Source organism: Cervus canadensis, chromosome 12 (genome assembly GCF_019320065.1).
Source record: "Cervus canadensis isolate Bull #8, Minnesota chromosome 12, ASM1932006v1, whole genome shotgun sequence".
In the NCBI taxonomy this organism is placed as follows: domain Eukaryota; kingdom Metazoa; phylum Chordata; class Mammalia; order Artiodactyla; family Cervidae; genus Cervus; species Cervus canadensis.
The window spans coordinates 35,674,996-35,699,828 of NC_057397.1; the positions used below are offsets into that span (position 1 = coordinate 35,674,996).

The window sequence follows — 24,833 nt, forward strand, 5'->3', positions numbered from 1 at the left end:
CCAGTGACCATTAGTGGTCCATTCAGCCAAAGGACGGCAGAGTGGCAGTTGTCTGGCTGAGTCTGAGGTAAGAGATGGGTCCCAGCCTTTTCCCCTCTCCCTCGGGGGCCCGCTAGCCTACCCAGCCTTGGGCCAGCGCGAGAGCTGGAACTCAGGAACAGGCTGGTGGCTGTGTCCTGCTGGGCTCCAGAGTCCTCACCATGGCCACCCACTGGCCAGGCCTAGGCCTTGAAGCAGCGGCAAACCTCTCCTGCATCCCCATCTCTGTGACCTCATGGCAGCAGCCATCTGCCTGGGACGCAGTCTGGGGGACTTGCCCCCTATGTCTGGGTGGCCTGAGGGCAGATTAGATTCTGGGTGGTTGACTCCCTCAGGGATGACAGCTGGGCAGCATCTGGGGACCTGGCCCTGAGGGAGCCTGCAGCTGAGATTTGCCTCCTCTCAGGACTGGACTTTGGCAGGGTAGAAGTTGTGTCTGGGGACCTGGCTTTTCTTGTCAGAGAATCACATTCATTTGGTGGAGGTTTATAGGAACTTGGTTACCTGACCATGACCTGACCTGAAGAGCAAAGGCTCTGACACTAAGATGTTTGCAACAACTACCCACGACCCTCCTTTTCTTTTCTTAGAAAAGGGCTTTCCTGAGAGCTTTCAGGGAATTGGGGTTTTTTAAGGCATGTGCCACCCGTCTCCTTGCAGTAAACTTTTCTCTGCCCCGAACTCCGTTTTTGTATTCAATTCAGTTCAGTCGCTCAGTTGTGTCCGACTCCTTGCGACCCCATGGACCGCAGCACGCCAGGCCTCCCTGTCCATCACCAACTCCCAGAGTTTACCCACACTCATGTCCATTGAGGCGGTGATGCCATCCAACCATCTTATCCTCTGTCATCCCCCTCTCCTCCTGCCTTCAATCTTTCCCAGCATCAGGGTCTTTTCAAATGAGTCAGCTCTTCACATCAGGAGGCCAAAGTATTGGAGTTTGAGCTTCAACATCAGTCCTTCTAATGAACACTCAGGACTGTTTTTGTATTATTTGGCCTCATCTGTGCATTGGGTGAATGGATTTGCATTTCAGTAACAGTAGGAAGGTTAACTGTACATATCACCATGATTCATCTATTATTCTACAGACTCAGCATGGCCACTGGGAAGTCTAACAGCCATTTGGAGGTAGGACTTTTCATTTACACTCCTTTCCACATCTGTTTCTTCCGAAATCTTCCTCATGACATTATCTACCTAATTCCTTAGCCCCCAAACCAGGGGTATCCCTAATTATTTCTTTCCCTTAACTTTCACATTGGATTTATCAATGATTCCATTTTAAAAATGTATGGTGGTCTTGTCTTTCTAGAAAAATCTTAGGCTTCCTGATGTAAAGTTTAAGCTTACACTTCTATACTCCACCCTGCCTTGCTGTGGTGCTGGCTCAAAACTGAGCACCCATAGGGGTATTCTGACCATTTGTCTGATTGGATTGATTTGATGGTTTTATCATAATCAGACCAACTTCAGACATTAGGAACCTTAACTGAAAGTGGAGAATTGCTCTTATGACAGTTGGTGGTGGTGATTCACTGCTTTTAACTTGTTCCCAGCTTTACTCTTGATTGGCTTGCTCTGATGGTTTTCTACAAGCTTATCACTGAGAAAGAAGAAACACATTGCACTGTGCTTGGCAATGCATATGAAAGTGCCCATGTTTCAATACCACGTCAACCTTTTCAGTGGTAAGAAAGTGAATAAGTACACTAATTATGCAAACCTTCAAAAACCTAGGTGGAAAAGAAGACAATAAGGCACATAAGTCAATTAGTTAAGAGTTAACCACTATGAACAGTTTGTTATTTTGCTAAATATTCTTTTAGATATGTAATAACATGTTAAAAACAGTAAAAATGGAATCATATTGGGTATACTGTTGGGTAACCAGCAGCTTTGAAACTCGATAGTATGCCACAAACATTTATATCATTAAATATCCTAAAAATTTATTTAAATGACTTTGAAAGTGAAAAGTGAAAGTGTTAGTCACTTAGTCTTTTTTTTAATATAAATTTATTTATTTAGTCACTTAGTATTGTCAGACTCTTTGTGACCCCATGGACTGTAGCCCACCAGTCTCTTCTGTCCATGGAATTCTCCAGTCAAGAATACTGGAGGGGGTGGCCGTTTCCTCCTTCAGGGGATCTTCCCAACCTCGGGCTTGAACCCGGGTCTTCTGCATTGCAGGTGTATTTTTTTACCGTCTGAGTCACCAGGGGTTAATGACTTTACATTAATTCAATAAATAGATGCACAATATTTTTCAGTTGGGTTTCTCTGGTAGCTCAACAGTAAAGAACCCGGCTGCCAAAGCAGGAGATGTGGGTCTGCTCTCTGGATCGGCAAGATCCCCTGGAGAAGGAAATGGTAATCTACTCCAGTACTCTTGCCTGGGAAATCCCATGAACAGAAGAGCCTGGTGGGTTATAGTCCATGAAGTCACAAAAGAATCAGACATGACTTAGTGATTGAGAATTAGTATTTATTCACTCACCTCTGAGCACTTTTTAAAAACTTGAGATATAATTGATATATAATATTACTACAGTTTCACATATACAGTGTGATTTGATATCTGTATATACTGTGACATGAGCACCAGGATAAATCTAGTTAGCATCCATCACTTCACATAGTTGGGCTTCCCAGGTGGTGCTAGTGGTAAAGAACCCACCTGCCAATTCAGGAGACATAAGAGACACACATGCAATCCCTGGGTCGGGAAGATCCCCTGGAGGAGGGCATGGAAGCCCACTCCAGTATTCTTGTCTGGAGAATCCCATGGACAGAGGAGCCTGGTGGGCTACAGTCCATAGGATCACAAAGAATTGGACATGACCGAAGCAACTTCGCACACACACCTCACATAGGTTATAAATCTTGTTTCTTATGCTGAAAACTTTTAAGATCTATTTTTTAAAAAAAATTCCCTGGCAGTCCAGTGTTCAGGACTCAACACTTTTATTGTGGTGACCCAGGTTCATCCCCTGGTTGGGGCACCAAGAGTCTGAAAGTCACAAGCATGTTCCCCCCACATGCCCCTCAAAGATCTACTTTCTTAGTAACCTTTAAATATGCAAAATAGTATTATTAACTCTAATCACCATGCTGTACATTATATCCCCTTACTTACTTATATTTGAAGTTTGTACCTTTTGACCCCTTCCACTCATTTCTCCCACCTTCCACCCCCTGCTTCTGGCAACCACCAGTCTGTTTTCTGAGTTTGTTTTTGTGTGTTTTCTGTGTTTGTTTGTTTTTCAGATTCCACATAAAAGTGAAGTCATATAGTGTTTGTCTTTCTTTCTCTGACTAATTTCACTTAGCATAATGCCCTCAAATTTCATCTATGTTGTTGCAAATTTGGGGTGTTTTTCTTTGGTTGTAATTGTCACAGGAATGAGCATCTTTCATCAAATATTTGTCAACATCCATGATTTGGTGAAATGACTGTTAATATAGTTTATTCTGTGAGAATTTTATTGCAGGGAAACTCAATTCATTGAATGAGAGATGTTAACATTAATTTTTAAGGGTTGCATTTAGGGGCAAATTAAATAAAACTGGTTTAGTCTCTTTCTCCTCCTCCTCAGTGCTTTTATAAGCTCTTCTTAGGAAGATTTGTTTATTAACTCATTCATTCATTCATGTGTTCAGTCACTTAACATTTACTAGAACTCTACTTGATGTATATTTTCTATTTTTAACCAATGGAACGTACAAAAAGGTGAGGAGAGTAGAGTAAAGAAGAGCAATGTAGAAAAGAACAGGCTAAAAAGTATGAAAATGGGACAAGTAATTTTATGAAAATATGTTTTGAGGAGTTCACCCACTTCCACAGAGTTTAAAGTAATTCACTACCTTCAAACTACACCTTAACAATATAAGGGCACTAAAACACTAATCTATTTACATTATAGGGAGGTTTTTTTTGTATTTGTACAGAATTTTAAATTTTAAATTTACTGTGATAGGAACACTGGCATGGGATCTACCCTCTTAAATTTTTGAGTGTACATTATTGTTGACTGTGGGCATGAAGTTGTACACCAGATCTTTAGAGCTTAGTCACTTGCTTGACTGAAACTCTATGCCCAGTGATTAATTACTCCCCATTTCCCCTTCCTCTCAGCCCCTGGCAACTACTAGCCACTCTCTGATTCTATGAATTTGACTGTTTTAGATACATGGAATTATACAATATTTGTCCTTATGTGACTGGCTTATTTCCTTTAGCATAATGTCCTCAAGGTTCATTCATATTGTAGCATATTGCAAAATTTCCTCTTTTAAAAAAGATTAAATAGTATCCCATTGTATGTGTATCCCACATTTTCTTTATGCATACATCTGTCAATGGACATTTAGGTTGTTCCCACACCTTGGATATTGTGAACAGTGCTACAGTGAATGTAGGAATGCTAATGTCTCTTCAAGATCCTGATTTCACTTATTTTGGATAAGTACCCAGAAGTAGGTTTGCTGGATCATATGGTAGTAATATTTTTAATTTTTTTTTGAGGCATCTCCATATTGTTTTTTAAAGCAGTTGCATCATTTTGCATTCCTATAAGCAGTGTGCAAACATTCCAGTTTCTCCACATCCTTTTCAACTCTTGTCATCTTTCTTTTCTTTTATTGATAGTAGCCAATCTGACTACTATCAAAACAAGAAAAGAGGTGGGAGGTGACATCTCATTGTGGTTTCATGATTTGCATTTTCCTGATGCTTAGTGGGGTAGCTAGTCTCGGCCACCGCCCCTGACCTCCAACATGGGGGATCAATGCAGAGATCTAGAGGAAAACAACAGAATGGGAAAGACTAGAGATCTCTTCAAGAAAATTTGAGATACCAAGGGAACATTTCATGCAAAGATGGGCTCAATAAAGGACAGAAATGGTAGGGACCTAACAGAAGCATAAGATGTTAAGACGAGGTGGCAAGAATACACAGTAGAACTGTACAAAAAAGATCTTCACGACCCAGATAATCACAATGGTGTTATCACTCACCTAGAGCCAGACATCCTGGAACGTGAAGTCAAGTGGGCCTTAGAAAGCATCACTACGAACAAAGCTAGTGGAGGTGATGGAATTCCAGTTGACCTATTTCAAATCCTGAAAGATGATGCTGTGAAAGTGCTGCACTCAATGTGCCAGCAAATTTGGAAAACTCAGCAGTGGCCACAGGACTGGAAAAGGTCAGTTTTCATTCAATCCCAAAGAAAGGCAATCCCAAAGAATGCTCAAACTACCGCACAATTGCACTCATCTCACACGCTAGTAAAGTAATGCTCAAAATTCTTCAAGCCAGGCTTCGGCAATATGTGAACTGTGAACTTTCAGATGTTCAAGCTGGTTTTAGAAAAGGCAGAGGAACCAGAGATCAAATTGCCAATATCCGCTGGATCATCGAAAAAGCAAGAGAGTTCTAGAAAAACATCTATTTCTGCTTTATTGACTATGCCAAAGCCTTTGACTGTGTGGATCACAATAAACTGTGAAAAATTCTGAAAGAGATGGGAATACCAGACCACCTGACCTGCCTCTTGAGAAACCTGTATGCAGGTCAAGAAGCAACAGTTAGAACTGGACATGGAACAACAGACTGGTTCCAAATAGGAGAAGGAGTAAGTCAAGGTTGTATACTGTCACCCTGCTTATTTAACTTATATGCAGAGTACATCATGCGAAATGCCAGGTTGGATGAAGCACAAGCTGGAATCAAGATTGCCGAGAGAAATATCAATAACCTCAGATATGCAGATGACACCACCCTTATGGCAGAAAGTGAAGAGGAACTAAAAAGCCTCTTGATGAAAGTGAAAGAGGAGAGTGAAAAAGTTGGCTTAAAGCTCAACATTCAGAATAGTAAGATCATGGCATCTGGCCCCATCACTTCATGGGAAATAGATGGGGAAACAGTGGAAACAGTGTGAGACTTTATTTTTGGGGGCTCCAAAATCACTGCAGATGGTGATTGCAGCCATGCAATTAAAAGACACTTACTCCTTGGAAGGAAAGTTATGACCAACCTAGACAGCATATTAAAAAGCAGAGACATTACTTTGCCAACAAAGATCCATCTAGTCAAGGCTATGGTTTTTCCAGTGGTCATGTATGGATGTGAGAGTTGGACTATAAAGAAAGCTGAGCGCCGAAGATTGATGCTTTTGAACTGTGGTGTTGGAGAAGACTCTTGAGAGTCCCTTGGACTGCATGGAGATCCAACCAGTCCATCCTAAAGGAGATCAGTCCTGGGTGTTCATTGGAAGGACTGATGCTGAAGCTGAAACTCCAATACTTTGGCCACCTGATGCGAAGAGCTGACTCATTTTAAAAGATGCCGATGCTGGGAAAGATTGAAGGTGGGAGGAGAAGATGATGACAGAGGGATGAGATGGTTGGATGGCATCACTGACTCAATGGACATGAGTTTGAGTAAGCACCGGGAGTTGGTGATGGACAGGGAGGCCTGGTGTGCTGCAGTCCATGGGTCCCAAAGAGTCGGACACAACTGAGCGACTGAACTGAACTGAACTGATGCTTAGTGACAAGCGTTTTTTCATATACCTGTTGGTCATTTGCATATTTTCTTTGAAGAAATGAACATTCAAGTCCTTAGCTCATTTTAAAATCAGATTGTTAGTTTCATTACAATTGAATTTTTGGAATTCCTTATATATTTTGGAGATCCACTCTTTATTGGATATATGGTTTACAAGCATTTTCTCCCACTCCATAGGCTGCCTTTTCACTCTGTTGATTGTTTCCTTTTCTGTACAGAAGATTTTTGGTTTAATATAGTCCCACTTGTTTATTTATATTTTTGCTGCCTTTGTTTTGGTGTCATATCCATTAAATCATTGTAAAATCCAATGTCATGAAGTTTTCCCCCTGTGTTTTCTTCCAGGGTTTTTATAGTTTTGAATCTTATGTTTAAGTCTTTAATCCCTTTTGAACTGGCTCTTGTTTGTGGTATAAGATAAAGGTGCAGTTTCATTCTTTTGCATGTTTTCCTAGCACCATTTGTTGAAGAGACTTTCCTTTAAACATTGTGCACTTTTGGCATCCTTGTCAAAGATTAGTTTGCAGAATACATGTGGATTTATTTCTGGGTTCTCTGTTCAGTTCCACTGGTCTATATGGCCTTATTTTTGACACTACCATACTATTTTGATTACTATAGCTTTGCAATATAGTTTGAAATCAGAAAATGTGATGCTTCCAGATTTGTTCCTCTTTCTCAAATTTATCATCCTTATGGTTCCATATGAATTTTAGAGTTGTTTTTTCTATTTCTGTAAAAAAAAAGTCATTGAGATTTTGATATAAATGTATTGATTCTGTAGATTGCTTTGCATAAAATGGACATTTTAATATCATTACTTCTTCTAAGGAAGTGAAGTGAAAGTCGCTCAGTCATGTCCAACTCTTTGCCACACCATGGACTGTAGCCTGTCAGGTCCTCTGCCATGGAATTCTCCAGGTCAGAATACTGGAGTGGGTAGCCATTCCCTTCTCCAGGAGACCTTCCCAACCCAGGGATCAAACCCAGGTCTCCTGCATTGCAGGCAGATTCTTTACCAACTGAGCCACAAGGAAAGCCCAATGAACATAAGATATTTTTAAATTTGTTTGTGCCTTGTTTAATTTCTTTCATCAGTGTTTTGTAGTTTTCAACAAACAAGTCTTTTACCTTCTTAAGTAAGTTTAATCCTAGATATTTTATAATCTTGGTGATAGTGTAAATGGGATTGTTTTCCTAATTTTCTTTTTGTATAGTTCATTATTAGTGTATAGAAATGCAACTGATTTTTTGTATTTTGATACTGTATCCTGTAACTTTACTGAATTTTTTTATTAGTCTGACAATTTTTAATGGAGTCTTCAGGGTTGTCTATATATAAAATTTGCCATCTGCAAACAGAAAATTTTACTTTTTCCTTTCTGGTGTGGATGCCTTTTATTTATTTTTCTTATGTAATTTATCTGGCTAGGATTTTCAGTACTGTTGAGAGTGAGTATCCCTGTCTTGCTCCTGATCTTAGAGGGAAAACTTTCAATTTTTCATTGTTGGGTATGATATTAGCTATGAAGTTTTCATATATGGCCTTCATTATGTTGAGGCTATTTCCTCTAATTATGGTTTGTTGGGAGTTTTTATCATGAAAAGGTGTTGAATTTTGTTGTCTATTGAGTGGTCATGTGATTTTTATTCTTCAGTCTATTAATGTGGCATATCGGTTAATTGATTTTTGTATGTTGGACTATCCTTTGCATCCCAGGTAAAAATGCCTCTTAGTCATGGTATGTGATCCTCTTAATGTGCTATTGAATTAAATTTGCTAGTATTTTGTGAGGATTTTTGCATGTAAATTCATCAGGGATATTGGCTTATAATTTTCTTGTGGTGTCTTTGTCTGGCTTTACAATGCTAGCCTCATAAAATGAGTTTGGAAGTGTGCCCTCTCCTTCATTTTTTGGGGGAGAGTTTGAGAAGAATTGGTGTTAATTCTGACTTAAATGTTTGGTAGAATTCTCCTGTGGAGCCATCTGGCCCTGGACTTTTCTTTGGGAAATTTGCAGTTACTGATTCAGTCTCCTTACTAGTTGTAAGACTGTTCAGACTTTCTTTCTTTAGTCCTCTGGGGATCTCCTTGGAACATTTGGGGCTCTGAATGCATAAACCATCTCCTCCCTTCTGAGTGAAGTTGAGGGGTAGGGTATCTCTTCCTCATTATGCTAAGCCAGGAGCAGTGTCTCTGGTGAGAGATGTTTTGAACCTCACTACTGACTTGGTGAGTCTGGTTTTACATTCTCCAGGATGCAGGAAACTCTCAGTTGGTTTCCGATTTCTCACAAAGGGAAATTGTCTATAAATTGTTGCTATATTGCTGTGTTTGTAGGGGGAAGAAGGACTTTATCTGCCATCTGGCTGACTTCACTCTTCTGGGGAGGACAATATTTTTAACTACTCTCAATTTTGCTCATTATAAAATTTTAATGGAAAAGGTAGTTTTGGCGGGGGGCACTGATATTCAGAACACTTATTATAAATGACTTAAAATTATTTTAATTTTATTGACATTTTCTTTATTCCATTTAGATAACTTGAAATTTCCTGTTTCAATACGTTCTGAGCCCTGTATAACATTGAAGGGAAGCCGTGGAATGCTGTATGTCTACTTCATTCCAAGTAAGTCCAGAATTTTGTTCTTGATCAGTTAAAAGGGCTCCAGAAATATCAGTGATAAATGATGGAGTTCTAAATATATGTGTACTAGTTTTCTATTGCTATGCAACAAATTACCATCATCTTAATGGCTTAAAACAGTAAGATTCTTTATCTTACAAGTCTTTGTGTGTCAGTAGTCTGGCCATGGCTTAGCTGTGTCAGCTTCAGAAGGTCTCCCCCAAGGCTGCAGTCAAGATGTTGGCCAGGGTTTCTTCTGAAGGCTCACCTAGGAAAGAACCCACTTCTAAGCTCAGGTGGTTGTTGACAGTGTTCAGTTTCTGTCTGGCTCTTGGCCAGCTTTCAGTTCCTTGCTCTCTGGGCCTTTGCAACATAGCTGCTTGTTTCCTTGAAATTAACAAGGGAGACAGCTAACAAGATAGAAGTCACAGTCTTATATAGCATAATGATGAAAGTGCCACCCTATTATCTTTGCTATTTTCTATATTTTAGAATCAAGTCACTAGGCTTACTCACACTCATGAGGAGGGATTCTATAATGGCATGGTAAAAATGGAAACAATTTGAAACTTCTAACCATCTACTACCTATATCCCTTGTTAGCTATTCAGCTGATAAGTAAGGGTTTTCATGAGTCAAAGATTTGTATATGAGCAATCCAGGACTTCTTTTTTTCCCTAAAGGTGAACTTTCTAAAAAAATATATATGTATATGGTGATGATGATATGAAAAGAAGCATTGCTTTGTGTTTTATTTCTTTTCTCTCTCTGATTTTATTTGCTATCATCTTAGTAAAAGTTAATTGGATGATGGTGATAGCACTGGGCTGGATCTGAGGCTCTGTGAAAATACACAAAACTTTCTTCCTGGGACTTCTCTGCTGGTCCAGAGGTTAAGAATCTGCCTGCCAATGCAGGAGACACAGATGCGATCTCTGGTTTGTCAGACAAGATCCCACAAGCCTCAGTGCAGCTAAGCCTGTGCACCACAACTACTGAATCTGTGCTCTAGAGCTTGTGAACCGGTATGCCCCTAGGGACCATACTCTGCAACAAGAGAAGCCGCTGCAATGAGAAGCCCCTGCTTGCCACAACTAGAGGAAGACCATGTGCAGCAGTGCAGACCCAGCAGAGCCAAAAACATCCCCCAAAACCAACTTTCATCCTTTCCTACCAGTCAATTGTGGCCGGTAAAGATCCCAGGAAACTTCGGTTGTAATCATCATCATTGTCATTATTATTTTTTCATCATCACCATTATCATTTACATCCTAGCTTATATTTGGAGTTTATACTTTTAAAAAGTGCTTTTTTAAAAAAAAAGTGCTTTTATATAAATAAGCTTAAGAAATATTTATTCCTGAGTTTAATTCTCCAGCTTATAGGAAAAAGGGTAGTTGAGAATCCAGAAATGATAGATAATAAACATGTTTTAATTTTCCTGAATCTAATCATTTAACCTGTATCCTGATACTTTGTTTCTGCATTAATTTATTCATTTAAAAATACTTAGTTATGTGTAGTTTATTTCAAATATTATGGTATGTACTGTGAATTCATTGATAAGTAAGACATTCTCTTGACCTTCAAGAATCTCTCAGTGCAATGGGATAGACAGAGCTGTAGATAATAAAGTACGATAAAGTGAAATGATAGCAATAAGGCTTAGTGGTAGCACAGAGGAAAGAATAATGAACTGTTTGCTCCACTTTCTTAGCCAAGGGTGAAAGCATTAATCTAAACTTTTTTAACTGAAGTGTAGTTGATTTACAATATTATAGTAATTTCAGGTGTAGAACATAGTGTTTCAGTACTTTTATCGATTACAATTCATTTAAAGTTATTACAAAGTAATAGTTATATTTCCCTGTGCTGTATGATATATCCTTGTTGCTTATTTTACACACAGTAGCATGTATCCCTTAATCCCCTAAAATAATCTAAATTTTTGCCCAACGAAAGCTCTATAATTTCTTCCTCTTTTTCTCAGGTTTTGTTTTCTGGTCTGTGTGGTGTGCTTTACCCCACACACCACAAATACGTTTGTGGTATTTGTGTGTGTTTGCAGAAGTGATTATTTACATAATGAATGACCTCATTTTCAAGTAAGCCCATTGCCCTTACACACAGGAAGCAGACCTTCCAGATCCAAGTAATAATAATACAACACAGTTTTACTTAGGGTTCTCTGAAACGCAGATACCAAGAAAGAATTAGACATACAAGGGATTTTTTGCAGGGTGTGGGGGTGGGGGAGGGAAATTCTTATGAACAGACGAAGCCAGAGCAGGCAAGAAGATTCAGATTGAGGTATTGGGTTGGCCTGATAGTTTTGAAATGAGAGAGAAGAAAGGAGAATTTGGTAGGATGATCATCGGATTAAAGTGAATCCCTGAGACACCCTCAGCAAGGTAAGTGGGGAGCCTTCTGCGTGTCACATGTGTCCCATGACAGGCAGGAGTGGACTGGTTCTGGTGTCACCGTCATTACAGGAGCAGACCGTGAGGGTCTGGTCTCTGAAAGTGCAGTAGCTGGAGGCTCTCTGCCTACTGCCCTCCTCCTCACAGATTCTTTGGAAGGGAGTTTTGAGCAGTATACCTCCAAGGCCACCACAAATACCTTAATCATTTAGTAGACATGACATCTATGTAACATTATATTAATTCAGTAATTAAAATATCATTTGGTCATATTTTTTATAATGCTTTCCTTTTATGACCTGGGTTTCCCTAGATTATACTAGAACATCTGTGTGAAATCGTGGGCCATATTAATAGAAATCAACCATATTTTTGTGGCCCTATCTCTACTTAATTTCAGTAAGAGCTATAACTGTAATCTTGAACCAAAAATAGGTTAGGAATGGAAATCATTTATTTTAAGACTTCATAGCCTTGCTTATAAAATTGTATGTCGCTATTAACAATTAACTAATTGTTAATTAAAACAATTAATTGACAAATACAGCTGGATCATACACCTTCCTCAAAGTTATTTCCAGAAGTTCCCAAAATTGTCATAGGTGAGCTCAAAAACAGTTCTCTTCACCAAAGCCCCAAGAGCCACCATGTCCCAGTCTGTCACTCCAACATCAATATCCCTGAGCTGCTGAGGCACGCGAGTCATACTTCACTTTGACCATTGTTCACAGTGACCACAGTGAACTCTAACATGACCACAGTGATGTCTAAGGGCAAGAAGCTTCTCAAGATGTAAAGTATTGAGATGTCAAAGCAACACTTTCTTTCTTGGAATCACTGAAGCCTAGAATCAGTGTGTTCCACACAGAAATGGAAGAAGCTTCTTTGTTCTGCATCATCATTGGATGCCATGCTACCATGTGCCTTTATCTCAAGACATCCCCCATGAAAGCAGGTCTTCAACTTCCATACACATTCCTGCTTTGAGAGAGGTTCAGGTCCAAGTCCATGGAGTGTACCATGGGGGCCACTATGTGAAACAGACTGTATGACGTTCTCCTTCTCTACACTTAACCCTGAAAGTAGAGAAATGGAGACAAATAAGGAAGTTTGCTGGTACTTTAGGCTCAGCGTAATGAGGACCTGCATTAAGATAGTGGTAATGGGGATGAAAGGAGGCCAGTAGAATTTACCAGGATTAGGAATTCTAGTGCTGATTTGGTAATGAAGATGAAGAAATCAATTTGGGATCTATTGGGGGTAGTAATAAGTGACATTTGAGTAGAGATATTGAATGAGCACAGAGGACAGGCACTCAAAAGAAAAGTTGAGACCAAACATGATGATTTGGAAGTTACTACCCTTTGTGGTATTTAAAGCTGGGGAGAGTGTGCAGTGTGAAATTAAGAAGCACTGAAGTTAGAACCCTAAGAAAGATGAGTCAACGAGCTAGACTGGGGAGGGGAGTCAGAATGGTTTAAGGACGACAAGAAGAGAGTGGCAGCACCAACACCAAAGGAAGAACAGTGTTTTGAGAAAGAAGGTGACAGTTCTGTTAAGCACAGTCAAGCTCAAGGTAAAGATAGAAAAACATTTTTTTTCACTATGGCTGCAATGAGCCTTGGTGACCTTATTAGGAAAATATTTTCCACAAAGTAGTGGTTATAGTACTTGTTTTCATTATATAAAAGATTGTACATCTTATCCAGTTAGGCCAACTGAATAACTTAGAAGAAATGAGCCAAATGCACTTCTTCCTGGAATTTTCCATGTTCCTTGGTAATAAGGAGATCATAAGGAAATAATAAAAAGTTGATCTATTTAAGTTGTAATCAATGGGTTCAATTTTGTCCTCCAAGAAATCTTTCATCAAAACTACTAAAGCGTGGGCACGAGTTGATTATGATTATTGTTACTTCCTCTCCCTTCCCTTTCTTTTGAATCTGTGGAACAGTGGAACTGTGACAACAATCAGAAATTTTGTATTCTCAGTTTGATAGTTTTCTCAAAAATATAGATTCTTCTATTTTTTGGCATAGCACAGATAATTCTCACTGTGGAACATTCTATTTGATTACAATTGACTAGTGGGCCTCTCAGAACCACAGTTTTCTCATCTACAAAACAGGATAATGCTATCCATGTTACAGGTAGTTATGACGATTAAATGAAATAATGTAGGAAAAGCACAAGGCATATTTTAAGTATACAGTCAATGTTGGTTATTAAACATTTATAAAAAAAATAACCTTATTTGAAGGGCTAATGAATTTTTTTTCTCTTTAAGGAAGAGATATAAAAAGCTTGTATTTCAATATCTATCTATCTACTAAGTCCATGAATTTCCCATTACGCAAAGAAGTTATTTGCCGAGGATATGATGATGATTTTTCCTTTTGCAGAGCTCTGAAGGGAGGTAAGCATTCAATTCATATTACTCTCAGAATAGAATATAATGTCTTATGAGAGTGCTGTGAAAATTAAGTACTTTAAAAATGTGAAGTTCCTTTTCTAATAATAATTCTTCATTTCTACCCAATGTTTTTCTTTTAGCAGCTTAAACAACATTTTACAACTATGTTATTGGATTATTATTAAGATGACACTTATTTGGGTGTGTTTGAAGAGATATTAAAATTTTTACCTTGTTTAGATTAACATTGTACGTTTACCCTTCGTTATGGTTCTTGTTTTCTAAAGATTGCATTTATTATTTTTCATAAAAACATAGTAGCTTTTTCTATGCAGTTACATTGGTTCCTTCAATGTCTTTTCTCCCTCTTTTTCCACCTGGAGTTATTCACAGAATCATAAAATTTCAAAGTTTAGGACCTTAAAGATAATTATTGCAAACCCATGAATTTTTCCATAATAATTTTTAAGGTAGTATTTTAAATAGTTAAAAAATTCTATATATTATATTTTCACATTATTAAAGATTGGAAAGCATAAACAACTAGAAAAGTCTACCCCAGGTTAGGGAACTAAGATCCCACAAGACAGCAGCTTGCCCCCTTCCTTGAACAAAATGTTTTTAAGTGAATCAATCTCTTGCTACACAAATGAAGCTTCAAGATGTGTCTCCCAACCAACCATCTCTCCTCATCTCTAACTTATCTGCCACTCCCAAGCCACATACACACTGTGGAGCTGGCATTGATATGAGTCTGGGTTCAGAGTTATAAAGACCTGAGTCGATGTCCCAGCTTTTCCACCGACTGGCAATGTGGCCTTGGGTGTTATTTAACCTCTATCAACCTCACTTTCCTCCTCTGAGAAATGGGGACAAGGAAACCTATTTTATGTGGCTTTAAGGATAAAATTAGAGAATCTGTGTTTAAAAAAAATTGTGTTTTAAAAAGATTTTAGTAGAGTGCTCAGTGTGAGAATCAAGAATTATGGTGATTAAGTATGTATTTTTGTTCCTGACTTTATAGTCCTGTCATTTTTATAAGGGAGGAAACTGATGTCTGCAGTGGTTCAGCAATGTGCCCTTGGTCTTTTGGAGATCTGGTAATGGAGTAGCCTCTAAGAACTGCTCTTCCACTGGACCATACTTTCTTTCTCTTTGAAAGAAATCCCTGAGAATTCTCTGGTAGTTCAGTGGTCAGCGCTCTGCCCTTCCATTGCAGGTAGCGTGCGTTTGATCCCTGGTCAGGGAACTAAGTTTCCTCAAGCTGCATGACATGGCCAAAACCCACTCCCCCCGCCCCCCCCAAAAAAAACCACCAAAAAAGCAACAATGACCAAAAAAAAGTGAAAGATATTCTCTTGACAGATTACTGTTTAAAAAGTGTCCCTTTCTCTCATACAACAGTTTTACAATTACTTAATCTCTGTGGGATTATGTTGACATTTGTATGAATTTTCGAAGTCTCACTTTTTTATGATTGAAGATGTATCAGAGTCAACCCAGACTGCCTGCTTCTTCTCACTTCCCTTCCTTCCTTCCACAAACATCTGTTGAACCTAATCTGAGCAAATCATGATTTTGGTTGTGGTGATTCAAAGTTCATCTATAGGTTCTCTTTCTTCAGGTCACCTTGTTCTGGGAAAGATAGTCATGGCAACAAATGTTACAATGAAATGTCATAAATGCTAATAGATTATATGCTCTTAGTTTTAATTGCATAGTTATCAATTTACTATGACAGGAGAACTCAAGAGGCTTCAGAGACTATTTTATTAGTCTTAAATCTGAGAACCCTAGAGAGTGAGGAAAAAGGACATTCCCTGAGATGAAACAGCATATGCAAACTTGTCTAGCCAGGAAAAAATATAGTTTATTTGGAGAGTAGCTTTTTTCAAAAAAGTTTTTATTTAATTATTTGGCTGCACTGGGTCTTAGTTGTGGCATGTGGGATCAAGTTCCCTGACCAGGGATCAAACCCAGGGCCCCTGCATTGGGATCATGGAGTCTTAGCCACTGGACTACCAGGGAAGTCCCTGGAGAGTAGCTTTTTTTTTTTTTTTTGTAGTCAAGCAGAATATGTTTGTGGGAAATTGGAGATGAACCTAGAAAAGGGGCTAGGGTAGTGTAAGTCATGGATTAAATACTGGCTTGGATCTTGTTGTTAGTGGGTAGGGGTGACCCAACAAGATTTCCATTTTTGCAGATAACTAGTGTCTCTGTGTGGTGAAGGCAATGGCACCCCACTCCAGTACTCTTGCCTGGAAAACCCCATGGACGGAGGAGCCTGGTAGGCTGCCGTCCATGGGGTCACTGGGAGTCGGACACGACTTCACTTTCACTTTTCACTTTCATGCATTGGAGAAGGAAATGGCAACCCACTCCAGTGGTCTTGCCTGGAGAATCCCAGGGACGGCGGAGCCTGGTGGGTTGCCGTCTATGGGGTCGCAGAGAGTCAGACACGACTGAAGCGACTTAGCAGCAGCAGCAGCAGCAGCAGCAGTGTCCCTGTGGAAGTGTTACCCACGATAAGAGGCTAGGCAGGAAATTCAGGCAAGTCTCCATGGGGGCCCCTGCTGCAGCCAGGGGAAGTAAATAAGTAACAGATTTCTTTGCTCACTCTCTGAGGAGGGGCCAGCTGGTTCCTTATATGGAGTGAGAGTAGGACCATCCCCTAGAGAAAGGAAGGGTTACCCACTCCAGTATTCTTGCTTGGAGAATTCCATGGTCAGAGGAGTCTGGTTGGCTATAGTCCATGGGGTAGCAAAGAGTTGGACATGACTGAGCGCCTAAACACCAGGATGGGCTGGAGGAGTTACTCGGGTGGTTTGCCTACTCCGTTAATACCCTACTTCTGCTCCCAACACCCTGTTTTTGCTCCTGGCTCTTCAGAAGTGGCAGCTGGGTTTTTTTTTTTGGCCTTTTTGTATCCTGTTGTCCATAATTTGCCCCAACTGCCAATGCTTGCAGTTATTTTTAGTCCCTTAGAGTATCTTTCTGTTTTGTTGCTAGAGGAGACATTTGTCCAGGTGTAGATACTATAGCAAAGGTTCCCAGGTCCCAACCTGTCTCAGAAGGAGGTGGGTTTTGGCTGAGGTAAGAAACTTGGATGGAAGGAAATGCAGCTGGGAGGCTGTGTAAGGGACCATGAGGGAGGCCCTGGGAGTAAAGAGAAGGAGACAACAGAGAGTATTTGGGGAGACAGGAGTGGTGGGACTGCTGACTGATTTGATGTGGCAGGTAAACATCAAATAAATCAAGAACTGCTCCAGGGTGTTGATTGGATGGATAGAAGTGCCATGATTGGAAATGATGTGTGTAAAAGGAAGGGACAGATTTTTAAAGAGAAAGATAGTGGGTTCTGGTTTGGCATGTTGGGCTTAAGGTAATTTGGGAACTTTCAGATAAAGAAACTCACTTGGCAGCTAAGTACATGGGCCTAGAGATTAGGACATTTCTGATTTAAGAAGCACTGATGCTATCGACAGACCTTTGAAAATTTGCGAGTCAAATGAGTAAGGAACATACTCAACGACTTGTTGTTAGAAAGGTCATACATTTTTAGGATGTGATACTTAGGAATATGGGCAAGTGAAGATAAAAATTACACATACTCTTTCCTCTTCTCACACACAAATACACACACATCTTCATTTCTTTCAAAAAGACATTTATGAATAAATAAGTGGATATTTCAAAGGCATTTTAAATTTAATGTCTGTTAGCCCTGTTTTCAGGATTTCACTAGGGTTTCTGTAACAAAGTACCAAGAATTGGGTGGCTTAGAACAACAGATTGTGGTCTAACAGCTCTGGAAGCTTGAAGTCAGAGACCCTGTTGGCAGGGCTGTGCTCCCCCTAAAGGCTCTTGGTTAGGAAGGATCTGCTCCAGGCCTCCCTCCTAGCTCAGGCAGCCTGAGGAGACTCTTGCCTTGTAGATGACCAACTTTCTCCTGTGTCTTCTTGTGTGGTCTTCCCTCTATACATGTTAGTCTGCATGTCCAAATTACCCCTTTTTATAAGAACACAGTCATATTCAATTAAGACCCACCTTAATTACCTCATCTTAACTTGACCATCTGCAAAGATCCTACTTCCAAATAAGTCTGTGTTCAAGATACTGGGGGATTGGACTTGAATATCTGTTGGGGGGACACTTTGCAACCCATAACACCATCTGAGGCTTGGGTCCTATGTGCTGCATAGTTGCAGGGAAACCTGGACGGGACCACTAGTGAGCTACGTGGATACCTTTTGGGAAGAGCAGAGAAGGGTCTAAGCTGAGGTTCTATCTTTCTTTTCTCTAACTGCCTTGTTTCTCTTTTGGCTTCTTCAAGAGGCTTCACACTAACTCCCTATAAGAGGAGAATGGGAGATATGTCTTTCTTGGAAAGAAAAACAGTTGAAAAAGAGGGCTGTCCCACAGAAGAGGTTAGAGCTCCTTCTTCCCACCTGACCTGGTAGACATTCAGGCAGATATCCCAAATAGAAATTTGGGAGTTACTTTTTTTTTTGACTGCACCATGCAGCATGCAGATTCTTAGTTCCCCTGACCAGGGATCAAACCCGTGCCCCCTGCAGTGGAAGCATGGGGTCTTAACCATCAGAAAAGTCCCTTGGGAGCTACTCTTGATTTCTTCCTCAGACTCTAGTCCCATCCATCACTCTCTCTCACGAAGTTGGCAGTGTTTACTTCACAACCAGGGCCGCATTCTCAGGAGGTCTTCACATTTGGGCTTTACTATTCTGGGATTGCAGCCTTGAGATTCTTAGTCATTTTATCTTTGAGCGTGTGTTTTGTATACAAAGTGTGATGGGACAGTGGTATATGTGTCCACCTAGCCTGGACAGGTTCTTGGTTTCCTGCGGTTCACTGTCCTGTTAGCACCCTGGTCCCTTCCTGGCATCCCCTATCTTGTCCCATCTGGGGACACCTGTTACCCTCTAGCCCTGGTGGAGGCCTGGAGCTGGGAGGGTCAGGGTCAGGCACAGTGTCCTGCAGTGTCTGGGGTGGGGTATGGCAGTGACCACCCCACCTGGACTGGCCGCACCACGACAGTGTTTAGTGGGTGACTAGATGAGGACCAGACAGCCTCCTCCACAGCAGGTAATTTATGGAGGTATTTTATGGAGGTTGCAAAACCTTTGAGGGTCATGTGTGGGTCTGCAGGCCTGTGGTGGAGAATAATGCCTGGTTTGGCTTCCCTGCCCTCCTCTGGAGTATGAGACGTCTGGCAGCAGCAGGGGAATCCTGTCAACCAGCTGTCAGGCCCACAGTTTGCACCTACCCTCAACGCCATCTCCCGTCATTTTGGAGCAGCCCCTGGGTGCCTGCGAACTTCTACACTTACCTTGCGACTGGTGCAGGGAACATTGCCTCAGATTCTTCTATGCCTGGAGGACCTTCTCAACCTCCTTCTGAATTTTCTGAGTCTGGCTTGTAACAGTTTCTTCTGACCTGCTTCAGGCACCTTCTGGGGATGAGCCTTGAAATACAAATTGTGAAACTTCAGTGATTCTGCCTTGGAGTTAAATGCTCTGATATTTGTGTTTACAATTGACACTATACAATATAAAGAGGAATGGTAAAATTCATGCTAATAATTTAAAATTTTGTTTTATTTTGAATAGATTAAATAGCAAATTAAAACTACGGCAGTAACTGTAGTTAGCACTGCTGTGTGGTTTATTTGTAAGTTGCTAAGAGAGTAGATCCTGAAAGATCTTATCACAAGGGAAAAAAAAACTCTTTTTGGTTTTATGAGGTGATGAATTACTGTGGTAATTATTTAGCGCCATGTGTAAGTCAAGTTATTATGCTCTACACCATATACTTCTGTGCTGTGTCGATTACATCTCAGTAAAACTGAAAGAAAAAAAGATTAAAAAACTATCATGGCAAATCTGGAGAGAGAAAGAGAGACTGTGAAAGAAAGGAAAAACTTTGTATTTTGGTATCTTTAATGAATGTTTCCCCAGATTTCTGAATAAGTTCCCCCTCCCATTTTCTTTCTTTTTTAAAAATATGTTTAATTGCTTATTTGGCTGTGCTGGGTCTGTTGTGGCCTGTGGAATCTAGTTCCCTGACCAGGGATCAAACCTGGGCCCCTACACTGGGAGTGGTCTTAGCCTCTAGACCATCAGGGAAGTCCCTGGGTCCCTACTTTCATTTTGTGCTTAGCCTTGCAAATTATGTAGCTGGTCTTAGAACCAGGTATGCAGGGGGCCAGGTAGTACCAAGAGCTGGAAATTCAGAAGTGACCAAAGCACAGCCCCTGTCCTCATGGAGTTTGTAGAGCAGTGGAGGAAACAAGGTGGTCACTAAGTCATGAAAGAAGATAAAGATGAAAATGAAATAAGGTTCATTTTACAGTAAGTGCTCTCAAGGAAAGCAGCAGGATGACTAGGTAGAGTGTGATGAGGAAGGTTACCTGAGGTGGAGGCCATGAGGGGTGTTTACCTCCTGTCTCTTCATAGATATCACTGCCTCCTGGGCTCTGACTGGTCTCCCTGACTTTTAGTGTCCCCTCAAATCCAGCTACTGTACAGTCATGTGACTGAACTCTCTAAACAAATTCTGACTAATTCACACCCTTGGTTGTTTCCCTATCACCACCATTCTCTTCCTGTGGAGTCTGAGTCAATTCATGCTAACTTCTTCAATTTTACTTCTTCACACTCCTGCTGCCTCTTTGCTTTTATAACACTGAGCCCCTTTCAGGCATACCTGTAAACTATCAGTATATTGATTTTCACCTTCCTGCCTTTGCTCCTCTTTTTCCAACCACCTGGAATATACTCCCTACCTACCTTCCCATCTTTTATGTGAGTTCAATTGTCATAATAACATTAACATCAATGAGAATATTAACGTCACTGATAATATTAATAACAGCATCATTATTATTCACAAGATGCTATGGGGGTTGTAGAAAGGAGTAACGTTTAATGTTATAATAGATAACATTTGAATGTTAATAACATTTAATGAGACATTGTTCTGAGTACTTACATGTATTAACTTTTATAGCTCGTGTCTACAAAGTATGTCATCTGCCATATCAGTAAACAGAGGATGTTGTGGCCATTAAGCTGTCAGCCACTGCAGCTGCTCCCACCCCTTCCCTCTAAAGTAGACTGTCAGGGGATTCAGGATGGAGAAAACAAGATACTGGCCCATGATACTGGCCCTCAGATCTAGGGCATGTCTGAGGTACATATCAAAGGAAAGATTCAATGAGCATCTTCCCATACATAGAAAAGTGCTAAATTCATGAACCTGAGATGTTTAGATTTTATTTAATAGGAATCTTTTGATGTTCCAACTACTGCAGTGTTTTTTTTTTTTTGCAAGAATTCCTATGTATTCTGGCTCCTCCCTTATCTCTTTGGAGCAGTCCCTCTGAGCTACCTGAGAAGCCGTCTTCTGGGCTTAAGTCCCCAGTATGTCCACCGTATAAAATACAGTTCTCAACTATAGGTTGTGCATTTTTTTCAGTCAACACCCTCATAGTAATCCTATGAAATAGATGTTATTATCCATCATCATTTCGCTGAGGCACAGACAAGTTAAGTGACTTGCCCAAGGTCACATACTGAGTAAGCAGAGGAGCTGGGATTCAAATTCAAGCAGGTCAGGCCCCAGAAGCATCACTCTTCATAAAAATACTATCCTGCCTTCATCCTTACTGCATCTTTTCATCACACAGTGAATTTGTATTGGTTTATTTGCATGTCTGTATTCCAGGAGACTTTAACTCTTTGAGGGGAAGGATGGTATTGTACTAACCTTGTCTCCCGAGTCCCTGGTGCATAGTAGGCTTTCAATAAATATTTGTTGAACTATTAAATTTGAATTCAATTTAATCTTGAATGAAAGATCCTCAGATCATTAAGATATGGTCACTTTACTGAATTCAATGTATGAGCACCCCTAAGAAGAATACTCCCAGAAGCAAATAAATAAATCCTTATATGGGAAAAAGAAGGTATAGATGCAGACATTATCCAATCATTTGCTGTTAAAGATTGTCTTTAGCTAACTCAGAGAACAGTAATCATTATAGTTTGCATTTGGCTATTTTTATTACTTTAGAAAAGATTTTGGGGGCTTTCCTGATGGCTCAGTGGTAAAGAATCTGCCTGCCAAGGTGGGAGACACAGGTTCAGTCGCTGGTCCCAGAAGATCCCACGTGCTTCAGAGCAACTAAACCTGTGTACCACAACTGTTGAGCCTTTGTTCTAGAACCCATGTGCCACAACTACTAAGCCTGTGTGTGTGAAATACTGAAGCCTGCATGCTCTTGGGCCCATACTCTATAATAAGAGAAGCCACTGAAATAAGAAGCCCATGCACCTCAACTGGAGAGTAGCCCCCACTTGCTGCAACTAGAGAAAAGCCTGTGCAGTAATGAAGACCCAGCACAGCCAAAGATAAAAATAAATAAATAAAAAATTTAAAAAAAGATTTTTGGTCACTATTGCTTTTGTTAGAGATTCAAAGCATTTTTCTTTCTATCCCTGCCCTTTAAGTTCACTTGTTTGTTGTTTCTGACTGGGTCAATGGAGTGTGGGTTTTCCCTGAATTTCTAACTGTTTCCCACAGCTTCTGCGGGGCCAGGCCCATGGCTGTGCATTTCAACAGTGACTACATACCTAGGCTTCTCAGTGGTGGGGTTGAAAGGAGCTTTGATATCCTGGCTGCCTCCCAAAACTCTCCTCCACCTTTAGGAACGTTTTTCTTTATCATTTCCTGCTGAGACGCAGCAACAATAAACATGCACAAATGTAACGTGGGATGAAGCATATTAGCACTAACTTGTTCATCATTCATTCGTTATTGAGACCAGTGGATCTTACAAGTTTGTGTCCACTAGGGGATGAGATACAGGCTGATACCGAGAGGGGCTCAGGGTGGCAGAGGAAGCCACAGGGGAGTCATAGGCAGGGGATAAGATTCGTTATTTTTCTACAATTTTGCTTGGATTACTTTTGCCAGTAGTAGAATTATAAAAGGTACATGTCATACCTTTTATAAGATTATAAAAGGTACATGTGTGTGTGTGCTAAGTAGTTTCAGTCGTGTCCAACTCTTTGCAACCTTATGAACTGCAGCTCACCAGGCTTTTTTGTCCGTGAGATTCTCCAGGTAAGAATATTGGAGTGGGTTGCCATGCCCTCCTCCAGGGGATCTTCCTGACCCAAGGATTGAACTTGTGTCTCTTACGTCTCCTGCATGCATGTCATGCTACAAAAAAAAACAAAATTACCTAATGTTGGCCAATAACTTTTTGTATTTTGGTTGCAGAGACTGTGAACACAACAATACAATTCTCCTTCAGGGGAATACGATTTTCTAAGGTATTGTTCAAGTCGTTTTGTACTTCTTTAATCTTTTGTAGTAACAGATGTGTTAAGAATTTGAAAAAAGCAGTCCACAACTTTTAAAAATACTGATTCAAGATTAAGACGTTCAAGGTTTTTTTTTAACTTTTTCTGATTTTGTATATTTTGCTATTTCTTCTTCCTGTAGAATATGGAAAAATAGAAAACGTACACCAAAGGAAACCCTTTTTATTTGTTTTTTAGTAATTTTGTTTGTTCATTTAATTTTGGCTACACTGGGTCTTTGTTGCTGTGCAGGCTTTTCTCTGGTTGCAATAAGCGGGGCTGCTGCCTAGTCCTGGTGTGTAGGCTTCTCATTTCGGTGGCTTCTCTCGTTGTGGAGTGTGGGCCCTAAAGCGGGTTTCAGTTGACACCTGTGGGCTCAGGAGTTGTGGCACACGGGCTTAATTGTTCCATGGCATGTGGGATCTTCCTGGACCAGGGATCAAACCCATATCTCCTGCATTGGCAGGTGGGTTCTTCACCACTGTGCCACAAGGAAAGCCCAAGAAAACTCTTTTTAAATTTCAACATATGTTGCTAAAAGTAATGCAAATGCTCATTGTTAATATGATGAATGATCTTTGGGTGAAAGCATCATTGTGACCATTGTGTGTAACTCAGTACCTGCCTCCATGAGTAATAATGATGGGCAATTTTAGATATTTGCATTAGAAGTGCAATGAAACTTTGTAAATTTCACTTCTGGTTAACTATTTTAAAATAAACATTAATAATACATATTCTTTACCTATTTTGTTTCAAATTATCAATATTTCTAATGTTTGAAAATTTCGTAGGCTAGTCTAGAAAACAGAAAGTATTAAGTAGCTTTCTGCTAGTAAGACAAAATTCTTATAAAAGCCATGCAAGATAGAAGCATCTAACATTTTATATTACTTGTATTTCATTTTAGGGACAATACAACTGTATTACAGAAGCCATCGAGGGGAACACTGAAGAAAAGCTCTTTTGCTTGAACTTTACTGTCATACATTACCCTGATTTCAATTAGAATAAATCAAGTATTTGCTTTTATTTTTCAGAAGCTTTATTCTTCACTTAAAATATTTTTTACACTGTGTATTTATTTGCTAGGTCTGCCATAGCAAATACCGCAGAGTAGGTGGCCTCAACAATACTTATTTATTTTGTTCTGGAGGCTAGAAATCTGAGATCCAATTGTCAGCAGGTTGGGTTCCTTTTGAGGCCTCTTTCCTTGGCTTGTAGATGGCCTTTTTCTCCCTATGTCCTCACGTCATCTTCCCTCTGGGCATGTAACCCTAATCTCTTATAAGGACACCGGTCATTGGTTTAGGGCCTACCCGAGTGACATCATTTTACCTTAATTGTCTCCAAATCTAGTCACCTTCAGAGGT

General features: G+C 40.1%; 1 protein-coding gene across 1 annotated transcript in view; it reads left to right on the top strand.

Moving 5' to 3' along the window:
• LY96 (lymphocyte antigen 96) overlaps positions 1 to 24,492 on the top strand; it is a 30,354-nt gene extending 5,862 nt beyond the window's left edge. The window contains exons 2-5 of the mRNA XM_043483750.1: positions 9,155 to 9,244; positions 13,949 to 14,077; positions 23,378 to 23,430; positions 24,371 to 24,492. Of these exons, the coding sequence (XP_043339685.1) occupies positions 9,155 to 9,244; positions 13,949 to 14,077; positions 23,378 to 23,430; positions 24,371 to 24,469 (371 nt within the window). The 3' untranslated portion in view covers positions 24,470 to 24,492. The remainder of the gene's footprint in view (positions 1 to 9,154; positions 9,245 to 13,948; positions 14,078 to 23,377; positions 23,431 to 24,370) is intronic.
• Positions 24,493 to 24,833: the final 341 nt, after the last annotated feature.